Source organism: Xylaria bambusicola (genome assembly GCF_022495145.1).
Source record: "Xylaria bambusicola strain CBS 139988 unplaced genomic scaffold F5B22scaffold_65, whole genome shotgun sequence".
NCBI lineage: Eukaryota > Fungi > Ascomycota > Sordariomycetes > Xylariales > Xylariaceae > Xylaria > Xylaria bambusicola.
The window spans coordinates 212,671-234,279 of record NW_025953618.1 but is presented as its reverse complement, the minus strand read 5'-3'; the positions used below and the strand labels follow the sequence as shown (position 1 = coordinate 234,279).

The 21,609-nt window shown below is 34.4% G+C and overlaps 7 protein-coding genes across 7 annotated transcripts; 2 read left to right on the top strand and 5 right to left on the bottom strand.

Annotated features, from left to right (window-relative positions):
* Positions 1-9,050: 9,050 nt before the first annotated feature.
* F5B22DRAFT_651260 (uncharacterized protein) lies at positions 9,051-9,775 on the top strand (the record flags this gene model as incomplete). The annotated part of the gene is made up of 3 exons (XM_047979440.1): positions 9,051-9,179; positions 9,237-9,466; positions 9,559-9,775. 3 exons carry the CDS (start codon positions 9,051-9,053, stop codon positions 9,773-9,775), a joined length of 576 nt encoding a protein of 191 aa, XP_047826212.1.
* Positions 9,776-9,973: 198 nt separating this feature from the next.
* Positions 9,974-10,930, bottom strand: F5B22DRAFT_651259 (uncharacterized protein; the record flags this gene model as incomplete). The annotated part of the gene is made up of 2 exons (XM_047979439.1): positions 9,974-10,760; positions 10,815-10,930. The coding sequence occupies 2 exons, from the start codon at positions 10,928-10,930 to the stop codon at positions 9,974-9,976; spliced, it is 903 nt and encodes a 300-aa protein (XP_047826211.1).
* A 324-nt stretch (positions 10,931-11,254) lies between these two features.
* F5B22DRAFT_489601 (uncharacterized protein) lies at positions 11,255-12,837 on the bottom strand. Its single transcript, XM_047972327.1, has 2 exons — positions 12,561-12,837; positions 11,255-12,490 (listed from the first exon to the last, which is right to left on the bottom strand). Exons 1-2 carry the CDS (start codon positions 12,727-12,729, stop codon positions 11,580-11,582), a joined length of 1,080 nt encoding a protein of 359 aa, XP_047826210.1. The 5' UTR covers positions 12,730-12,837; the 3' UTR covers positions 11,255-11,579.
* Positions 12,838-13,349: 512 nt separating this feature from the next.
* F5B22DRAFT_489599 (carboxypeptidase) lies at positions 13,350-15,684 on the bottom strand. Its single transcript, XM_047972326.1, has 4 exons — positions 15,157-15,684; positions 14,621-15,103; positions 14,210-14,568; positions 13,350-14,143 (listed from the first exon to the last, which is right to left on the bottom strand). Exons 1-4 carry the CDS (start codon positions 15,395-15,397, stop codon positions 13,574-13,576), a joined length of 1,653 nt encoding a protein of 550 aa, XP_047826209.1. The 5' UTR covers positions 15,398-15,684; the 3' UTR covers positions 13,350-13,573.
* A 1-nt stretch (position 15,685) lies between these two features.
* On the top strand, positions 15,686-17,950 carry F5B22DRAFT_489594 (glutamate-5-semialdehyde dehydrogenase). The gene is made up of 3 exons (XM_047972325.1): positions 15,686-16,438; positions 16,507-16,668; positions 16,727-17,950. The coding sequence occupies exons 1-3, from the start codon at positions 16,138-16,140 to the stop codon at positions 17,611-17,613; spliced, it is 1,350 nt and encodes a 449-aa protein (XP_047826208.1). The 5' UTR covers positions 15,686-16,137; the 3' UTR covers positions 17,614-17,950.
* A 325-nt stretch (positions 17,951-18,275) lies between these two features.
* Positions 18,276-19,166, bottom strand: F5B22DRAFT_651255 (S-adenosyl-L-methionine-dependent methyltransferase; the record flags this gene model as incomplete). The annotated part of the gene is made up of 2 exons (XM_047979438.1): positions 18,276-18,629; positions 18,711-19,166. The coding sequence occupies 2 exons, from the start codon at positions 19,164-19,166 to the stop codon at positions 18,276-18,278; spliced, it is 810 nt and encodes a 269-aa protein (XP_047826207.1).
* Positions 19,167-19,381: 215 nt separating this feature from the next.
* On the bottom strand, positions 19,382-20,921 carry F5B22DRAFT_489567 (GEgh16 protein). Its single transcript, XM_047972324.1, has 3 exons — positions 20,675-20,921; positions 20,212-20,568; positions 19,382-20,116 (listed from the first exon to the last, which is right to left on the bottom strand). The coding sequence occupies exons 1-3, from the start codon at positions 20,790-20,792 to the stop codon at positions 19,818-19,820; spliced, it is 774 nt and encodes a 257-aa protein (XP_047826206.1). The 5' UTR covers positions 20,793-20,921; the 3' UTR covers positions 19,382-19,817.
* Positions 20,922-21,609: the final 688 nt, after the last annotated feature.

The window sequence follows — 21,609 nt, the reverse complement described above, 5'->3', positions numbered from 1 at the left end:
AAATTTTAAAAAATAATAAAGTTAAAAATAAAAGAAGAAAATTAAAAATAATAAATTAGGTATAAATTAAAACTATATTTAATATTATTAATATAAAATATAAAGTAAACTTAATAGAATTTTAAAAATCCTAAATTAATTATAAAAAAAATAAAAACAACTATTTTAATATAAAAGAAATTAAACCTTTAACCTTAAAGTTAAAAAACTACTATACTTTACTATTAAACTATATATAAAATAGGGTTAAATTTAATAATTATTAAAATTAATAATATTATAAAGCTTTATTTAATTATAAACCTTGCTTTATTAAGCATTATTATACTACTTAATTATAAAAGTTTTTACTTTTACTATAAATAATAAAATAAAGGTACATTATATAATTAAATTAGGATTTTATAAATATATATATAAAGAAATTATTTAAAAGTAGCTTTAATGTTAAACTATATTTTATTTAAATTAAAAACGTATATAAAAAAAATATAAAGTAAAGTTATTTATAGCATTAATTAAAATAGGTATAATTATATTATAAATAATAAATTATTATTTAATAATAATATAATTATAATTAAATAAATACTTCTATTTAAATATAAATATAATATTATTATAATATATAATAAGTTTAAAATAAATATAAAATAACTTTATACCTTTTTATTAATTTAATTATTAATTGTATTAAAATAATTTTAATAAATTAAAAAAAAGTATAAATATAATTTAATAAAGCAATATTAAATAGCTATAATATTAATATAAAATTTAAATAAACCAAATTAAAATCCTATTCTATTATTATTAATAGTTTAAGTATTATTAATAATTATTTCAAGTATAAAAACTTATTAACTTTATTTAAAAAGTTTAATAAAGTAAATAATCTTAAAAGCTACTATAAATAAAAGCTAAATTTAAATAAATAACAATTTATATATAATATAAATATAAAAATATTAATAAGCTTATATATTTAATATACTTTAATATATTTATAATAATTAATAAAGTTAGATTTATTAAATAAATAATTAAGTTTTAAAGGTAAATTAAAGTTAAATTAATATATATATTTAATATATTTAATATACCTATAATATATTAATATTAATAATATAGCTATAAAATTTATACGTTTTTTATAATGTTAATTTTTAATCCTTATGGATTATTTATATTTCTTTTAGGGGTTTTTACCCTTAATATTTAAATTACCCCTATAGCTTAAATAATTATTAGGTAAAGAGTTAATAAATCTACTATAGCTTTAGCCTAAATTGCTCTTTCTATTATTATTATTATTATTATCGCTGCTTAATAATAATACTAATAATATTAATAAAGCTAATAATATTAATAATATTAATAATAATAATATAAATATTTTATTATTAATATATTCCTTATTTATATCTTTATTATATTTAAATAATAGTAATAATAATAATACTTTACCCTTATTATTATAAATAATATAATTGCTCTTTTAAACTTAAGCTTTACCTTTACCCTTTTTACCCTTAAAAGGTATAATTTAAATAATAATAATAATAATATAAATATAATAAAAAAATAAAAGGAAATAAAGTAAAGATAAAAGTAAAATAATAGTTTTTAATTAAAACTAATTTTTAAAATTAGCAGCAATTAAAAAAAAAGAAAAAGAAAAAAAAAAGTTAATAAATAATTAATAAAAATATATATATAAATTTTATTATAAAGGTAATATATAATATATATAATTTATAAAATAAATATAAGCTTAATATTTATATACCTTTATTATAATAATACTTTATATAAATAAACTATATTAATATATTTATTATAATACTTTATATTATATATTTATATAATTGGACTTTTTATTTTATATTTAATTAATAAATTAATTATATATTAAGTTAAAAATAATTTAATTAAGGAAAAAGAAATAATTATTATATTATAATATCCTAAAGCCCTTAAAATATATATACTTTATATATATTATATACCCTTCCTATATATACTTTAAAGGAAATTCTTCCCTTCTTTAAGCTTTAATCTTATTAAATACCTATTATAAAATTAAAAAGATTTATAATATTATATTTAACCTTTAAGATTTAACCTACCTATAATATTAATATAATTAAATTTTTAACCTTAAAGGTTATTAGTTTATATTTATTATTATAATGTTTTATATATTATTTTACTATTTTATGTTTAATTATTTTTAATTTATTAAATTATCCTTATATAGTTAGGATTTTGTTTAATATAAAGTTATCCTTAATAAATAATTTAAATTTAAGAATATAATTATATAAAGCTTTAAAAGGTAACTTTTTAATTATTAAATTAATTATTAAATTTATAATAAAAAAGGCTTATAAAAGAAGTTAAAGCTAATTAATCTATTTTTTATTAATAAAATATTATAAATAACCTTTAATTATTTAATTTATTTACTCCATTTAATTATTAATTTTAAAGTAAAATATAATTAAAAGGCATTATTTTATTTTAAAGTAATAATAAAGGTTAAATTAAAATTAACTTATAAAAATAATGCCTTTATTTAAAACTATACCCTATAGGCTATTATATAAGCATTTAATTTTATTATAAAAAAGGATAGCTAGTTTTATTAAAGTAATAATAATATTAATTAAAAATAGATATATAAGCTTAATAAATCTATTAATAATAATTAATATAAAGTTAATTAGTTTTCCCTTATAAAAGGTTTTAAGTAAACCTATAATAAAATTTATAAAAAGTTTTTATATAGGTTAATTAAGAATTAATAAAGCATTTAGTTTATTATATTTTTAATAATATTTTACCTTTATTTTAAGGTAGATTATACAGGATTTTATATACTTTTAAATATTATTTTATATATATTTTTAAAAGAATTTATAATATAAAAGTTTTAAGGTATAGGTTTAATTAAAATAATTAATAATAAATTAATTATAATATAATTTAATAAGTTAAAAATGGAAGGACTTTTTAAAGGAAATATAAACCCTTTCCTTATAATAAATTAGGTTTTTTTTTATTAACTATTAAGGGTTTATAACCTTTCCAGCTTTAAGTTAATATAAAATTGCTTAATATTTAAAATCTTTTTATTAAACCTTTAGGATTAAATTGCTTAAATCTTTAAATAGCTTTAGGTTTTTATTCTTTTTAATACCTATAGCTATTTATATTTATTTATATATAACTACCTATATAAAAATGGTTTATTTAATAGGTATATATATAATATATAGCTTATTAATTAATACTTTAAAGTATAAATTAAGGACTTTAAATTATTATATTATAATAATCTTCCTTTTTAATATAAAAAGGATATTTATATTAATAGGTAAAATAGCTATAAAATTAAAGTAGCATAAGGGTAAATTAGCTTTATTTTTCTTACCTACCTTATATTTAATAATAAAATTAAAAGAAGTTAAATATATATATTAATAGGCTTACCTTCCATTTAACTTTAAGGTTTTTATAAATATTTAAAAATTATTATAGTTGGTTAACACCTTAACTAATAATATGATAGGGCTAGGAATAGGGGTATAAACATTACGGAAGAAAGAGTATAGCGGACGCTTTACTTTAATTTTTTTTATTGCTTTTATATATATAAGATATAGGTTACCCCAGCGTAAGTTAAATAAATAAAACCTGGTAAATAGATTATAACATACTTTAAAGAATATATATTGCTTTGCCTTTTACATTTATTAATTAAAGCTTTTTATATATTATTTTATAATTCTTAATAAAAGGGTATAGGTTTATTGGTTTATTATTGTTACCTGTTAGCTATCCCTTTAACTCCCTTTATAATAGGTAGCTTTTTTAAAGGTAATACTATTAATGCTTAAAGCAATTTATTATTATAAGCATTTTTTAATTAAAAGTATTATATTATATTTCCTATTTAGAAAACTTATAGGAATAAAATATAATTAGTTTAAATATATTTTAATTATCCTATTAAAATAGGTTACCTATAAATGTTACTTTAAAGAAATTGGTCTTTAATAATATTTACTTTTTAAGGCTAAAATATATAAGGAGAATAACCTTTTTAAATATAGCTTAAAGATTTTTAAATATTTTTATTATAATTATATTTAGTAAAATTTAACCCTTTTTTATCCTAAATATACCTTTCTTTAAATAATATATTAATAATGATATAATTTAAAAAAACCTATTTATAAAGTAATAATAAAAGTTATAAAACCTTAAAAATTATTATAATTCTTTATAAAAATTTAAAATAAGCTATTAATTAATTATATTAATTTTTAAAGGATTTATTTTAATACTTTAATTAAAAATAATATAGTTTAAAAATTTAATCTTCTTTTAATAAAACTAATATTTAAAGGGCTTAATATAAAGGTCCGCTTTTTATAATCTTTTAATAATAGCTTAAATATATTATATATATAATTCCTTATTTATAAAAAATATAAAGATATTATTTAAATAAGCAATATAAAAAATATTTAAAATATTATTAAATACCTTTTATATATAATTTTAAAAGGTAATAAAAGTATTTAATAAACCTATAGGTATAATTAAAAATTTATAATAGCTATAATAAATATAAAAGGCTATTTTCCATTTATTTCCCTTTTAAATATAAATATAGTAATATATATCCTTTAAGTTAACTTTTATAAATATCTTTATTTAAAAGATTTTATTTAATAGCTTTAAAATAAGGGGTAAAGTATAGTAATTTTTATATAAAATATAATTAAATCCCTTATAATTTATATATAAGTATAAGCCTTTATCTTTTTTAAGAATAAAAAGAATAAGTACTTTAATTAAATTAATTAATTTTTTAATTTTTTTAACCTTTAATATTTTATTTAACTACCTTTATAATTTTTTAAATTTATTTTATATTAAAGGGTATATAAAATAATAAGGAATTATAGTATTTTTTTTAAATTTAATAATTAAATTATCTTTTTTTAAATAGGAAAGTATATTAGCTTTATTTATATTAAAGAAATTAATAAGGTTATAAAACTTTTATAAAATATTATTAAATCTTATATAAAATATATATAATTTTAATTCTTTTAATTAAATTAATTTTAATAATTGGATAATTGTTTAATAATATAATTTATTTTTATAAACTTTTATAAATTAATATAAAATAAATATTTTAAAATAATAAACCTTAAGTTTAAAGAATTAATAATTTATACCTAAATTTAATATAATTCTTTAATCCTTTAAAGTAATTTAAAATAATAAAATAGGATTACTTTTTAAATAATAATTATAATTAATAGCTATATATATATATATTTAAATTTATAAATAATATTATAATTATTAATTAATTTATAAATAACCTAATAAGCTTTATATAATAAAAAATTATTACTTATAATATATTATAATAAAAAGGTTTAAAAAGGAGCCTTTTTTAACTTATAATAAAGTATAAAAATAAAATTAATATAATTATATTTAATATAAGAATTTAAATTAATATAAGTTTATAAAGGTAGTTTTTTTAAGTTAAATATATAAATTATATAAAGGGTATAAAAATAATATATAATAAGTATATAAAGGGATAAATTTAGCTTAATACCTTTTATTAATTTAAAAAATATTAAACCTTTAATTTATTTTTTAATTATTTATTATATTTTAAAAGATTATAGTATTTTAATAAAAGGAAGGTATAAGAATAATATAATAACTATTATTCGTTTTTAGCCTTATTCCGCTTTTTATTTATTTAAACTTTTTAAATAGTTTATTTTTATACTATATAGCTTATATAGCTAAAGTTTTAATTTTATTTAAGTTAAATATAATTTAAAGCAATATAGCTTAATTAATTATAATTAAAATAAACTATTCCTTTATAGTTTTTTTAATTTAGTTTATTTTTATTATTACTTTATAAATAATTTAAAGGAACTTTAAAAGGGAATTAACTTTTTAAAATAAAATTATTAAATTAATAATTTTCCTAATAATTAAAACTTTAAAAATATTAATAATAGCTATTATTATTACTTTAATAGTTATTATTATTATTATTACCTTTATAACTATTAATATAGCTATAATTAAAGCTATTATTATAATTATTATTATTATATCCTTTATATTTATTTTTATAATTATTATTAATAATTTAGTTATTATTTTAACTTTAGTTTATATTTATAAGTAGTTTATTATTAATTTAAATATTCCTTAATTTAAGCCTTTTTCTTTTATAGTTAACCTATTAATCCTTATTTATTAATTTTTAATATTATTATATTATATTAACCATTTTAGTTTTAATTTTTAATAAAGGATTATAAAAATTTATTAATTCCTTTTATAGGGGTTTACCTAATTTTTAATAATATAATAGAGCTTTTTTACCTTTATTTTATTTTAAGTTTTAATTAATATATTATATAGCCCTTTTAAATTATATATTAATATTAATTTATAAAAAGGATAATTAATATAATAAGGTTTTAGTTTAATTTAAAAATATATTTTAATTAAATTCCATTTATTTCTTTTTTATATATTTAAACCTTTTTTTTATAATTTAATATATATTTTTATAATTTTTATTTATTTTATTATATATATAAAGAATTTTAAAGGTATTAATTTTAAATTTATAATTAGTTTTATAAAATATAATTTTTAATTTTTTTATTTATTTTAACTATTTTAAATAAATAAACTTTATATTAAAGGGGTTATAATTAAATTTAAAAAATTAATTTAAATTAACTTTTTTAAAGGAATAATATTTATAATAATATATATAACTACTTTAATTATATTTTATATTAAAGCTAAATAATAAAGGGTTATTATTATTAAAATTATTGTTTTTTTAATTTTAATAATATTATTAATTATTAAGGGTTTATAAATTATTAAGGTTAAAATAATACCTTAATTTATTTAAATATAATTTAAAAGGGGTATAGGTTACTTTTAAACTTTAAATAACCTTCTTTTCTTTAAAAAGTTATTTCTTTAATTTTATAATTTTAATTAAAAGTTAAACATTTATTTATTATAATAATTAAATATTAGCTTTATTTATTAAATTAAAGTTATTAGGAAATTTTAATAATTAATTTTAAATTTATTGTTTTTCTAAAAATAAATTATATTAATTTTATTTTTAAACTATTATTAAAAACTTTCCTTAATTTAAATTTCTTAAAAAAATACTAACTTTAATTATTTATTTATATATAAATATATTATAATTAATAATATTATAAATAACCTTAAAGGAAAGCTTTAAAATTGTTATAAATAAATTAAATCTTAAAGGTTAAATATAATATTATAAATCTTTTTAATCTTATAATAGGTATTTAATAAAATTAAAGCTTAAAAAAGGGAAAAATCTCCTTTAAAGCATATATAAAAAGGGTATATAATATATATAAAGTATATATATTCTAAGGGCCTTAAGATATTATAATATAATAATAATAAAGTTTATAAAATAAAAGTTAAATTTTATTTAAAAGGTAGGTTTAAAGAAATTTATTATTAATATATAATTTATAGCTATTATATATTAATATATATTATATATTATTATAATAACTTTAAATATAAAGTATAAAAAGGTTTTATAATTACTTTAATATTATAAAATTATTAATTTATTTATTAAATAAATATTTAAAATATTAATTTTTAAATAAACTTTAATTTTAATTTAAAAATTATTAATTTTATATTTATATACCTTTTTAAATTATTAATAATAATAAAATATTATTAATAATATTAATAGCTTTAAAAATAATAATTTATTTACCTTTTTTAATAACTTTTTTAAAAGTTTAATATAAAATAAAATTAATAATTATTTAATAATTATTATTAATATTTTAATTTATACCTATTTTATTAATATTATAAAAGTAATTAAAAGGAATATTTATAATTTTTAAAACTTTAAAATAATTAAAAAAAAGGTTAATATTAATTATTATTATATTATTAATATATATATAATTAATAAATTATAATTTAATTAATTTAACCTTATTATTTTAAATTAAAAAATATATATATTATTTTTTTTAAAGCTTTTATTATTATTTAAAATAATTAATATATATTTAACTATAAGTTTAAATTTAAAAAGTAAAGGTATAAAGCTTAACTTAACTTACTTTATTGCTTAATTTATTAATTAATATTTATAATAGGTTAATAAAGCTTAAAGGTTAATATAGGTTTATTTTTTAATAAAAATACTTTAAAGCTAATAATATAAATATAATTTATTAATACTTTAAATATATATTATTATTTAAATTAAAGTTTTAAATTAAATTATATAAATAATAGCTATAGTATAATAATTTTTAAAATTAAAAAATATAATAATAAAGAGAAGTTAATTCTAAATAAAATAAGGGTAAAAAGTTATTATAAAACTTAAACGCGGTTGCATTATTAAGTAGTGTTTAATTAGGTGGTTAGGAGTTAAAGCGCGTTTTAGGGTGCCTAGGGCCCTGGTCGTGACGGGGGGTGGTCGTAAGGCAGGGTTTTTGCTTATTAATCTAGATAGACTCATCAAGGACTATTGCTCGAGGTATAGTCATGAGATGTATTATAGCCCCAGTCGCAAGCAGGATATGAATCATTAGAAACAAAGAAAAGGAGAACTCGAGGATTACCCTATGTCACATAGCCCACTATATGTAAATTCACTTTGTGTCACATCTCATTTGTTGTTCGGTCCTAATAAATCTGCCTGACCGTTATCGCGCAGTAAGACGTGGCTGCACCGTTACATGTCACAGCCCCGTGGCACGACTTACCCATTGAAGACTGTCGTAATCTATTAAAAGAACGCCAAGTCGTCCTACGGTATGATGGATAAACATTCTGACACCAAATTTTCTCTGCTCTCGTCATCCCTCACAAAACGACCAAATATTCAACCTTTTCTATCAAGGCTGAAGGAGAGAATTTTGGCGTTCACGATGTCATCTGGAAATTTAAACAGAAGAGGCCTATTACTACGGATGTCTAGGTTGCCACTGGCCGCTACATATTTAACTTATGCATCACTCGTTGACGTCTATGTGATCTTCGTCACCTCTCTCGTTGCTGTAAGTACCCTGTTGTAACTAGCGGTGCACTCTCACGATGACTGAACTTAGTGTTAGACAGTTCCTCTTATCTTCTGGGATGTGGTCATGTTCGCTGGTGTCCGCACCAAACTCTCGATTATTCTTATAGAGATAAACCTGCTGCTTGAGCTGATCTTTCTAGGCCCCTTTCTCTACCTAGACTATTATTACTATAGCTATATTGCTCAGATAGCAAGCAATGGAGCATATTACTACCATTATAATTACTTCGAAGTTGTGGGAGCTGTGCTTTGTTCATTTATATCGTAAGCTCCCCTCATCTTCCTCTCCCTCTGCCTGTTTTCTATCGGCCTGCCTATGAGAACCATGGCATTGAAACTAATGAATATTTCACCAGGTCAATTGGGTTTGCCTGCTTTTACCTCAACATTCGCGAATGTCGGGCCCACTGGGTATACAAACGAGACTGCCGCAAGATAAAACCTCTCCTTGCCTTTACCGAGACGGGTAGCCCAGTTGCGGTATTTCCACCGGCCCAAGACATCTTGTTACAGAGGCTCTCTGTTGATTCCTTGCAAGAGGTCCATGCGAGCCAGAATGAACATGAGATGTAGGGGATGCAGCGTGTATGATATTAGAACGAGGTGCTGTATGCGCACATTTTGTATACCAAGACACATAAGACTAACTACTAGCTAAGGGGTATGGCGGATGAACATTCAAAAAAGCCAGAAGTGGCGGGGTGCGCAGAGTTTCCAGCTACCAAATGCGATTTTCTATACATCATACGCGACCTCGCGGCGATCATTCTATCAAGGCCATAACAGACTCGCGACATCAACCCAGTCCTCAAAACCATACACAGCATTAGCTTTCTCACCCGTGAAGCCTTTCCAGCCCTCGCTCGCCTCCCGAATATCCACACCATACTGTCCAAACGTCTTCGCAGCACTCCCATCATACCCAGCAACAATGCCCACATTCGTAGGCGAATCCCAAAGGGGCTGCAAATCCGCACGGCCATCAGACACAAACACGACCTTCCTTTTCCTCGCAGCAGGAATGTCCCTAAGCATGCCCCCAATAAGCTCCGTCTTATCACCACCCGAGAATAATGAAACATTATGGTTCAAGCGGGAGACGGGCAGGACTCCTAGCGGGAGTATCTCAGGCGAATACGTATCGATGCGCGAGACGACATCGGGACAGCCAGAGGACTCCCGCAGAACAAGCCGGACCCACGACGGCGACCAGTTGAGACTGACGACGTTTATATGCGCGCCCTTCTTCTGCGCTGTTCGCGCGAACGCGCACCATCCGCTGCGCAGCGTCTGATTGCGCGCGTATTTCAGTAGTTCGCTTGCCTCGGCGGTCTGGAAGAGGCCCATTCCTTTAACCCAGTCGAAGGACCAGACCTCCACATCGCGGCGCGACACATCGTTGGCGTACGTGATCGCGCCTTCAAGGGACGACGGCTCAGGGGCCGCGGCCGCAGCGGCGTCGGCGCGTTCTCCGTAGATCTGCTCGATCTCGTCCCATGGGAGGACTGAGCTATTGCTTGGCAGGCTGGCATAAGCGGCCGTTGCTAGTGTTGTGTATCTGGCAAGAAATGTCAGATAGGTTGATTGATTAGAGCTTCGAATAGAAACTCACGCATCGGAAGTGACGATGGTCCCGTCAAAGTCGATGAATAGCTGGGTCGAGGACGAGTGCGACGGGGTGCAGCCCGCGGCTGCGCCGAGCGCAAAAAGTGGTAGGACGAAGAACATCACGAGTAGTACGTTACAGCAATTTCATTCATACAACTGTCTTCTCATGTCACGATCATATCCGCAACGCTGGCAGCCCAAACTTATAAAGATGATCAATTAACTGCTCATGTAGGTAAGCACGTGATCGACTTCCTAGTTATCGAGGATCCTTGGCGAGTTTAGCGTTGAGACGAGACTTGGAAAATCTTTGCTAGCTTTCACGCGATCGCGCGCTATCGTAGCAGGAAATGACAATGAAGACAACAATGATTGAAAAATAGGGCAAAACATGGTGTCTCTCATTAACTGTCGGTGTTATTTCAGCTGCTGAGGAGAATATGTTTATGGTTGATGTATGATCTACCAGGTACTACATAAAATGCCTTCCCGGATATCGGACACCTGCTCACTTGACCATCGTTGCGTTTGCGGTGTCAATCACCATAAGAGCTTATAGAAATGCTAGATCTCATTGCAGGAGTTCGATGACTTAGCCACTCGGCTCCGAACTCGACACCTAAACAGCAGTCTTACATGATTTGCGATACTTAGTTCCCAGTCTGTCGCTATCCCCGTCGCGTAGAAAACTTACATCCTTATATGCGATATGATGAGGAGACAACTTCTTTTCAATAAGAAACCAATCCATGCACATGATGATAGCTAACTAGTACTGTCTGCCATCAAAGCGATGTTCGGAGATAGGATCCATATTAGAAGATCCCGTCCGTTGATGGCCGCCGGCCGCTTGCGGCACATCCGTACTGCCCGTGGTCTGCGGCGAAACAAACGGCAGGGACGGAGTCTCACTCTCACGATGACTAACGTCCGCACCATATTCGCTTGGCGGATAGCTTTCATACGGTGTCTTCTGGATGGAGTCCATCCTGTTCACGCCGGTGTTGTTTCCATGCGCATGCGAGTCCCCTGGGAGCTCGACCTTATGCGCTGGGTCGCCATGTAGCTCTGGCTTGTGGCGGAGCCATCCGTACTGCGCGTTCTGGGTGTCGGTACTGTACACGGGTGGCGGGGAATGCTGCTGCATCATCTGTGCGTGTGCCTCCTGGGGAGGGAGTTCCGATGGTGGTGGTCGGAATTGTTGTTGCTGTGGCTCTTGATGTTGCTCTGCCCGTCTCTTCTTGCGTCGCAAGAAGAAAAATAGGAAAATAATCGCCGCAATCACCGGCACGCCCACGCCAACGCCAACACCGATACCCGCCTTAGCGCCCGTTGTAAGACCTCCAGAGCTTGAATCGGATGACGCTGTAGCAGTCGGAAGCGCTGTGGGATTGAAGGAGATAGTCCCTCCAGCTGTTGTTGGGAGCAATCCAATCTGGTTCAGAGTTGGCTGTCCACTGGCAGGATTCGAAATCAACGCCGATGCAGCGTCGCATGTACAGTCCTCATGTTTGATCACAACCTCATCCTTATGGTGGCCGCAGCCAGAAAATAGGTCAATGTCATCGCCATCACATCTCGCTAGCGCTACCCATTGTTGATCAGGGTATCCTGCCTTGTGTGGGCATTTGGACGACGAGTAGGTTGCATCCGTACATCCGGTGATGTAAGTCACAGATGCTGTTATTTTGGTCAGCTTTCACAGCGATCAGTGTAGTCATACTACACTCTGGGATTGTCTTGAACCTACTATCGTTATCGTAGCATACGTTAGAAGCTAAGCAGAAATCCCCTTGGAAACAGCAAGCCTGAGTGCCTGCAACGGCAGCGTTGCCACATGGAATGAAACGTGGGTCGGAGATCTGCCCTTCTCCATAGAAACACTGTCCGGACGAAATATAGAGATTGCCCTCACTCATAGTTACAATGGTAGGATAAAATCTTTCTTTTTGGATTGTAGCCTACGCACATGAAAATGAGTAGTGGAAAGAAGAACATCGGACAGCGACGCTTGGGACTCGCTTCGCCATGACAAACGTCGACCGTCATGGTTCACGTGAAAGCGAAGCGAACACATCAACTAGGTGGTCAGACGGGAACCCGAGTTTTCTGCTAATGTAGGCTGTATGATCTTGTATGATGTTTGTTGGCTACGGCGTATTACGTGCAGTGTGTGACAATCTCATTAGGAAAAGATCCCCTACTCCAAGAGGAAACCCCTCACAAAGAAGACCGCATCTGATGTTGACCTTGCATGTCGTAGACGAGCAAAGTATATCATTGGCTCCTATTGACGTATACAAAGGCTGCGGCTAAGCCCTCTACGTACTCAGCATGCTCAGCTTTCCGACTTTCCATGTTCTTTCAGTAGGAAAGACCTGGGAAGACGCTGACCGTAGTATGATGACGGACTAGGTGGCGAGGATGGTAGAGGCCTCTACGTACGATAGAAATCTTCCAGCCGTAATTTGTCGAATGAGATGTAGACTCTACTACTTGCCGTTATGTCGTCAAATCGAGTAGTTTAGATGGATATATCGAGTGTTTTGAATCGGCAAAATGTCAGGGGCGCTAGTTCAAACATGCCGGCCACTTTTAAAACCATGGTTTAATACACCAGTCACTCCACGACAAGGATGATATCAAGGATAAGGGCGTTGAGGATCAAATTCGCTATTAGAGTAGATGGGATGCATGCTTAAGAATTACATACGGGTACCATTATCTGTCACGACTGAACTGACGTATTTTCAGATCGCACAATTAGAGCTCATCAGACCGACGCCGTTGAGCTGGTTTTGATAGAAGCCTGAAAATAGGATACTCGTCGCCAGTCTGTACCGGAATAAGATTGAATCGAACGTACGAATCAATGCCTTCCGGTTCGAGTGTGACGAAGGCTAATGCTGCATTCTTCTGCCTTGTACTGATGAGAAAGCTCCCAACAGGGAGGTGAACCTCTCTTTGGTAGGCTTCTGTAGTCACTGTGACCTGGATTGCGCCCTCGTAGTACGATTGTGCTGAAGAGGCCGATGCTATTTTCAGCGCTTCAACAGTCCCTCGATATTCATAGTCAAGAGTCTCAACGATGACCCCAGACTCCTGTAGACGAATGGCAAGGTCTGACCACGTTCGTGGAATCAGGTAGGCTTCAGGGCGTGTCCGGGTTAGATTCGCGATTGTTGGTGTTGTGCTGAGCCAGTTAACGGGGAGTTGAACCAAACTTCCATTTGTCACGTCGATAAATGAAACTGAGCGAGTTGTGAGGTTCTGATAATCGGTGACGATAATATCATCATTGCTGGCGATAAATTGCTCAATTGCATTTTCAACCTATATCAGATAAGTTACCACACAATACTTATTTCAATTGGGTAGCTCCATTAACTGAGCTCTTACAGTGACATAGACCTCATCAACATTCTCAAGAGCAATATCGAGAATGGCAGACACCATAGTCAGTGCAGTTGATACACGTCGCTGGAAATGTTGGTCTGCAAGACGAATGCCACGGACTTCGTTAAGGATGGCTATCGATTGCATCAAGCCGTAGCTGTTGCGTCCGGCCTTTGCATCACTTCCAGCCTCTGCTAAGGTGACACCAGGTACGTCACTATATGACGCAGTGAAGTACGACTCCCATCGGAAACCAGCAGCTTCAAGTCGTTTCGCAATTCCGGACGCAAAAAGGGTCTCAGACATGTTCCGAATATCCTTGTGGGTATTGAGGTTCTTGCCAGGCGCAATTAGCGCATCCACTATAATCATGATCAGTCGGTATGACAACAGGGGCGACGACTAAGTTCTTACTTCCATGTTTGTAATGACTGCCGGTGAGACGAGTGCCAGTGAACTCGTGCATATCAACCGCAATGTGGGGTGAGAACGAGCTCAATAGCTGCTTGATCTCACGGGACTGATGTCGCGCGAGTTTGGTATGTTCACGATTGGGGTCAAGGTTAGAAGCCAAATCTCGTTGGAAATACGACACGCCGTCGGGATTATAGCGAGGAAATAGCATAATGTCCATTCTGTCGAGAAGCGATGTTGCCCAGGTCTCATTCGCGTCTAACTTTCCAAGGAGGGCTAAGACAGCCTGATCTCCAGCGGGCTCATTGCCATGTACACCTCCTTGGATCCAAACTCGTAGCTTAGGGGTGTTTCCATTGCTCGACTCTAGCGGCTCCTTTGACAGATACACATATGGGAATGGACGACCTTCCTCAGATGTGAAACCCGCTACGTGGTAGTGAACCCAATCGTTCCTATCGGAAATGGATCGTAGGAAATCGTCTATGTACATCACGTAAGTCGGTATATCAAGCCTAATCAAACGGATCACGCACTAAGGGCCGCGTCATCTGTTGGACCGTCGGTGCCATTTGCGAAGCCAGCGAGCACACTCTCCGGGGTTAAGAAAGCAGGAGAGAGGAGCACTTGGTTCGTATCTGGGAAATGAGCCGCCACGAGAGCTTCGTCTTTCTCTACAGGATCATGATTTTCCCCATACTGGCTTGCTTTGACTTTCGGAAGCCAGTCAGGCAGTATATGAAGCAAAGCCAGTCGCGCGAGTGTCTGAAGCTTCATGGTGACAACCCATGCCTTAGGGAGCCCCTCAGATTCAATTCAATCAACTGTCAACGAAGGGGGAACCTGGTCTTTAAAAACATGCCGAAACCGTCACTGTGGCTTGGGTGTTGCGTGGCGGTGTTCACCGTACCTATACCTAGGTACCTAATGTATCAGGTGGCCCTTCTTAATACCTCATTAATTCAAGTTCTGCCCGCATATAACTGTGCAATATGGTGCAATACGGAATAATAGCCTTTTTCCTGACTGGAGTCACACGTAGTGCATACATTATTTTATAGGGAGGTAGGTAGTCTTCAGTTGGTTAAAATGGTGGGAAGCCAAATAAGAGCTGGGACTTCAGTGAGTGGTCTTGTCTTCTCAGGGCGCGAGCACTACGGTAGCATCCACTAGCGACTGACCGTGAGCGCAATAAACGGCCTCCGTACGTTGGCCGCCTATTACAGCTCAGAATTGATCCGAATTAATCAATTTGTATGTACATTTATGAATATGAAGACTGAGTTTCACACATCTCTCTCTTTCTTGTGAGTTAAGTTTGCCCACGCTGGACCGGTTACATTTTTGTGGTTTAGTATCTCGCATCCCGCGCTCTGGGCCCTTCGTATCTCGTTTGACTCAGGCTGATCTGGTCCGGCTCCGGTCGCCTCCCGACTCATCCAATAAAGAGTCTTCAATAGCTCAGCTACCACTCCATTCTAGTCGGACAACCAAATTGAACCTGCAGTAAAGATAAAATGTCGTTGACGAGTGCATCACCGGCAGAGGCCGCGAGTGAGGCCAAGAGCGCATCACATATCCTAGCGACACTCCCCGCTGCAGCGAGAAATGAAGCATTGACGGCTATCCACTCAGCGCTATCGGAGGCCAAGGACGACATCCTCGCCGCCAATGCGCGGGACCTGGAGGCTGCGCGACGGGCTGCTGAAAATGGTCAGTTGAGCCAGAGCTTGGTGTCCCGATTAGATCTGGGGAAGAAGGGCAAGTGGGAGGATATGCTGAAGGGAATCCTGGATGTGCGCGAGCTTGAAGACCCTGGTACGACTCTACCTTCTTGAGGGGTTCATCTTAACATTCGTTGAGACGCCAAACTAACTATCACACAGTCGGTAAAATAACCCTGAGGACGAAGCTCGACGATGGTCTGGAAATGACACGGGTTACGTGTCCCATTGGCGTATTGCTTATTATTTTCGAAGCCCGTCCCGAGGTCATTGCCAACATCGCATCTCTTGCCGTCAAGTCAGGTAATGCAGCAATCCTGAAAGGTAAGTTCAGTCCATAATGGTCTTCAAAATCAAACAAGAAGTAGTAACCCGTGAGCAGGAGGAAAAGAGTCGACAGAGTCTTTCGTGGCTATATCTAAAGTCATCTCTTCAGCATTAGAGAAGTCCCAGGTTCCCAACAATGCCATCCAGCTAGTCACTACTAGAGATGTTATTCCCCAGCTTCTGGATCTTGACCAATACATCGACCTTGTCATTCCACGAGGCTCGAATGAATTAGTTCGCTACATCAAATCCAACACCAAGATCCCCGTGCTCGGCCATGCCGATGGTCTATGCTCCATATTCCTCGAGCAATCCGCGGACCCCAAGATGGCCGCTGAAGTCATCGTCGACTCTAAGACGAGCTACCCGGCTGCCTGCAACAGCCTGGAAACTCTTCTCGTCCAGCAGTCTGCGATTGAAACTCACCTTCCCTCCGTGGCCGACGCCTTGATAGCAAAGGGGGTAGTACTCCGCTGCGACAAAGCAACAAAAGAACTTCTCGCTAGCAAGTTGTCGCCCGAGTCTTCTTCCAAATTGGAAGATGCGACGGCCGCGGACTTTGACACAGAATTCCTCAGCCTGACGTTAGCAGTGAAGGCCGTCACAGGCCTAGACGAGGCAATAGCACACATCAACACTCACGGCTCCAAGCACACAGATGTGATCCTGACATCGTCTTCAGAGCTCGCGGAGAAATTTATGTCAAGCGTAGATGCAGCCGGTGTCTACTGGAACGCATCGACGCGATTCGCCGATGGCATGCGGTATGGTTTCGGCACCGAGGTCGGCATCAGTACCAACAAGATCCACTCTAGGGGCCCCGTCGGCTTAGAGGGTTTGATGATTTATAAGTACAAGATACGCGGCCAGGGTCACATCACCGCTGTATACGGAGAGGGTGAGGGGAAGAAGAGCTTCAAGCACGAGAAGCTCCCGCTATAGACCGCGACTCAATGACATACTCTCCGCATTCATTGATCTAAAATGCATGCTAGATGTTTAGAGAAAAGGAAAACTAAAAGAGACGTCACTGGAATTAAGAGTTAGCAGTGTTGTATATAGCACGATGAAGAACACAGCAATATGTCACATTACATATCAAATTCCCATTCCTCGTCGATTCCTTGCTTTTCGACCTGACGTTTTAATTCGTCATACTTGACCAGGCTTGGTGGTGAAATTCAATGACCAACTTTACCTGAATATATCTTCATTTATGCCTTCCCAGGCCTGAAGAGTTAGATCTACCATAGACTTTCAACGCCAACCCTCTTATACACCTTGAGAAAAGCTAGTCACTTGGCTCACTACCTACCGCCATCGGAACAAACGTAGTTATGCAAGATTACTTTAAGGATTCCTAGAATCAAAATACAATCGCCGGCTTGGTGCAGTCTCTCCAAAGGTGCATAGTCATATACTGTCTATGTTTGAACCGTAGATATTAGAAAGCAGCATATCAAGATAGACGAAATATCAAGTTGTGGCTACCGTGGGGAATCGAGTCTCGAGTGTCTAAGATATCATTTGACAGCCTCTCGAGTCTCAATACTATAGCCCATCGGTCTACTCATAGCCAGTAACGTCTCGACGTACTCTCGCATCTACTCATCAGCATGTGCCCAGACAGATATATAGTCCTGGACCCTACCATCCTGCGTTCCACTCTCATGTGTCCGCCTAGGCTTAACATGCACCAACCTCTTAAGTCCACCGGGACTAACCGATTCAGCCAACCCTTCAACGACGCCACCATGCTCGTCCGTGGGTGGTTGGGCTCCCGGATTCGAGAGGTATCCGAGATACTCCCTCGGCGGCGCAGCCCACGGCGGGCCCGGCTCGCTCGCCTTCTTCTCGGAGGGGAACTCCAAGCACACCAGTCGTCCGCCAGGGCGAAGCAAGGATTTCATCCTCGACGCCCAGGCCGGACGTAACGGCGGCGGCATAGCGCAGAAGAACTAACCACCACCATCACGTGTCAGGAACATTAATTAATACGCGAGGAAACATACATAGGGCCGAAACCATGTTCATCTTACCGTATAGTCGAAGATAAGATCGAACGGTGTGGGAACGTCCTTCCATTCCTCGGCATAGAAGTCTTGGCATGTCCAGTTGATAGCGCCCCGCGTGCTTGCCTCTATCTTGTAGAGACCCTCAGATAGTGCTCGTTCGGCGTTCTGTCTTGCTTCATCGAGGGCTTGGGACGAAACGTCTAGACCATACACGTCGTACCCGAAAGAGCTAAGCAGCAATACATCATGGCCCCTGCCGCAGCCAGGCACAAGAGCTCTTTTCGGAGAACCCTCTGTGGGTAATTGGATGATTCCAAGAGGATTCTCTTTGAGCAGATCGTGCAGCGCCATGCTAGGCCCACCGCGGTCCCAGGGGGTGCATTTGGTCTCCCAGCATTTGTTCCATTGGAAAGAATGCGCGTGTAGCGGGGCGCCTTCGAAGAACTTTGGTAGTTTGGGTGGTTCGCTTGAGTCCGCCATTCTGATGTCTTGTAAAGCGCCACACTAGATAGAGCTCTGCGTTAGATGAAGATACCGTATCAGATGAAGTCGATATTGGGGGCGGAGTTCAGTGGTGCTAACCTGCTGTAATGAAGCGGTGGGGTGGGGGTTAGCGGCCACACTCCCCCGTCTCGGCTCACCTAACCCACTGACATGCGCTAAATTTTTAGGTCACTCGTTTACGGAAGTGAGCCGGAATGTTGACCGGAAATTTGAACCCTACGATATTTTAGGTGTCGGATCCGTATAATGAGCGTCAAAAGACCGAAGTCATACTGATAATTAAAGGAATTATCATGGGTTGCTACCAATGCCGGAACCGTAGCCTGAGTGCTTCGATGGGCCAGATATCGTATATGGTTGTATACAAGGGATCGATATGGTCGGATTTGCAGCAAGTCCGCTACACTGCGAAGTTTTCATAACCTAACCAACATCCACGCGTACATTGCTCTTCAGATAGAGCCAAAAACTCACTGATACTGGGTCTAGCATATCCAAAGTTGAATTTATGAATACCTAAACCTGCTAAGTAACATCTTGTCATGATCCGCAGCCGATGCCTGTTCGCGCTTCTTCTAATAATACCAGTCTATTATGCAGATCATAGTACACGATCTATGCAGCATATTAAGGAGAGAATTGAACCGTGTTATCTATCGTCGAACCATCACCTTCTTGGATCGCCTCAATAACGGAGGTGCCCTGGTCAGCTGGATCCTGGCTAGCTCCCGCGATGCCATCCAGAGCAAACGGAAGGTCTTTGATGTTTTGCTGGACTTGGGTGAGAACGCCACTTAGGGTTTGCGCCGTCTGGATCGAGTTAGGATCGTTCTGGCTGGGCTGGGTATCTTTCTGTTGTACGGCAATGCATCCTCCGAAGTTGTTGGCATTGCGGCAGCGGATTGTACAGACGTTGCCCGTGGATGCTGATTAGGCCAATTAGGTTAGGATCACTCCGAATCTAGAGCGTAGAGATTGAAGGGCAGAGGGAATGGGGAAAAGAGAACGGTTGATATCGTACCTCCTGTGCATTTCAGGTCGTTGGGCATTGTCATGCTCAACTTGATGAATCCGTTCTGGCCGGGCTGTGACTCCTTCACCTGTAGTGGCGTCTGGCCCGACACACCATTTGAATTACTTGTCTGGTCCATGTCGCATGTGAACGGTCCAGACCCTAGGTTGTTGACCTGCTTCATGAAGATTCTAACGCTGCCTCCGGCCGTCGTCTGCGTCACGTTTCCAGTTAAGAGAGCGTTCTCGGTATTCTCCCCAATGTCAATATTGCCTCCTTGCAGAGTGCGTCCGCACTCATTGACAATATTGGTGGTAATTTCGACATCCGAAATGAAATTAGCATCGTTTGGGTTCTTGCCCTGGACTGCAAAACGTACTGTTAGTCTTATACATTACACTGAATTACCACCCAGTCCTCTTCTATCAATCAACGGGATCTTCGTTTGATTTGTGGCCGGATCTGCACATACCTTGCAATCCAAAGCTGAATGGCGATCCTCTTTCGCCCTTTGCGAATTTCAACACGGCCTGCCCGTGAGCAGCCGCCAATAAGCTCGAGGCGACGAAGGCTTGTTTGATTAACTGCATCGCGAATACAATAGCGAACTTTGGATATGATAGACTGAAAAGGATGGTATCTATGTACTAAGAAAGAAAAAAAAAATCAGGCCTGCTGACGCTGTATTGCTAAAATGAGACAGACACGAAAAGAATAGTGAAGGAGGAAAACAGCAGCAAACTCATTCCTTCGTTTCTTCTCTTAAACGACAAGCAACGCGATGGCTTTATCAGCGTGTGATATATGATGCCATTTCTGTAGGCGCAGTGTAGCAAGTCGGTGGGCTTTCAGTGGAGTTCACCCCTGAGTGGTCCCTGAAACGGGCGTGACCAGGCCCTGGCCAGGCCAAGTCGCTCTGCCGCCCCATGTCGTTGAAACGGGAGCGATACGATCGTGAGGGTCTTGGCGCCGAACATTCGATTTGCTTTGGCGTAGTGCTCCATCCTACGGCCGCTTGAAACTGTCTCTTCGATAAAACGTCTGAAGATGTCAATTCTCATTGATTTTTGCTCAGCGCGAGAAGACGCGCGGCAGAAGTGAACCGCAAGTGTCCTTGCGTGAGAATCCCGCTTTTAATAAGGCATCAATGTCATCCGAAACGTCACGGCAGATGCGAGGTGATCTGTTTCATTCCCAAGTAATTCAACCAGGTGAAGTTTACGGAGTAGAGCTAATTGGAGTTCGGATGCATGGCGGTTGGACCTTGGTTAGTAACCCCGGACGAAGGGCAAATTTATGTTTATTGAAGATAATGGCAAAGCAATAACATTGGGCATTTTCGCTTTCATTCATTCACCTAACAGAGCATTTTCATATTCTCTCGCTCCATGATACTCTCATCGCGAC

Bases quoted from the DNA above. Each gene is read 5' to 3' on its own strand.
- F5B22DRAFT_489594 (XM_047972325.1), top strand. From the start codon at position 16,138: ATGTCGTTGACGAGTGCATCACCGGCAGAGGCCGCGAGTGAGGCCAAG. The intron at 16,439-16,506 runs GTACGACTCTAC...ACTATCACACAG, and splicing joins GCGCGAGCTTGAAGACCCTG to TCGGTAAAATAACCCTGAGG. The intron at 16,669-16,726 runs GTAAGTTCAGTC...ACCCGTGAGCAG, and splicing joins TAATGCAGCAATCCTGAAAG to GAGGAAAAGAGTCGACAGAG.
- F5B22DRAFT_489567 (XM_047972324.1), bottom strand. From the start codon at position 20,792: ATGCAGTTAATCAAACAAGCCTTCGTCGCCTCGAGCTTATTGGCGGCT. The intron at 20,569-20,674 runs GTATGTGCAGAT...TACGTTTTGCAG, and splicing joins ATTCAGCTTTGGATTGCAAG to TCCAGGGCAAGAACCCAAAC. The intron at 20,117-20,211 runs GTACGATATCAA...TGGCCTAATCAG, and splicing joins CGACCTGAAATGCACAGGAG to CATCCACGGGCAACGTCTGT.
- F5B22DRAFT_489599 (XM_047972326.1), bottom strand. From the start codon at position 15,397: ATGAAGCTTCAGACACTCGCGCGACTGGCTTTGCTTCATATACTGCCT. The intron at 15,104-15,156 runs GTGCGTGATCCG...TGATGTACATAG, and splicing joins AACAGATGACGCGGCCCTTA to ACGATTTCCTACGATCCATT. The intron at 14,569-14,620 runs GTAAGAACTTAG...TCATGATTATAG, and splicing joins CAGTCATTACAAACATGGAA to TGGATGCGCTAATTGCGCCT.
- F5B22DRAFT_489601 (XM_047972327.1), bottom strand. From the start codon at position 12,729: ATGAGTGAGGGCAATCTCTATATTTCGTCCGGACAGTGTTTCTATGGA. The intron at 12,491-12,560 runs GTAGGTTCAAGA...CCAAAATAACAG, and splicing joins CGTATGCTACGATAACGATA to CATCTGTGACTTACATCACC.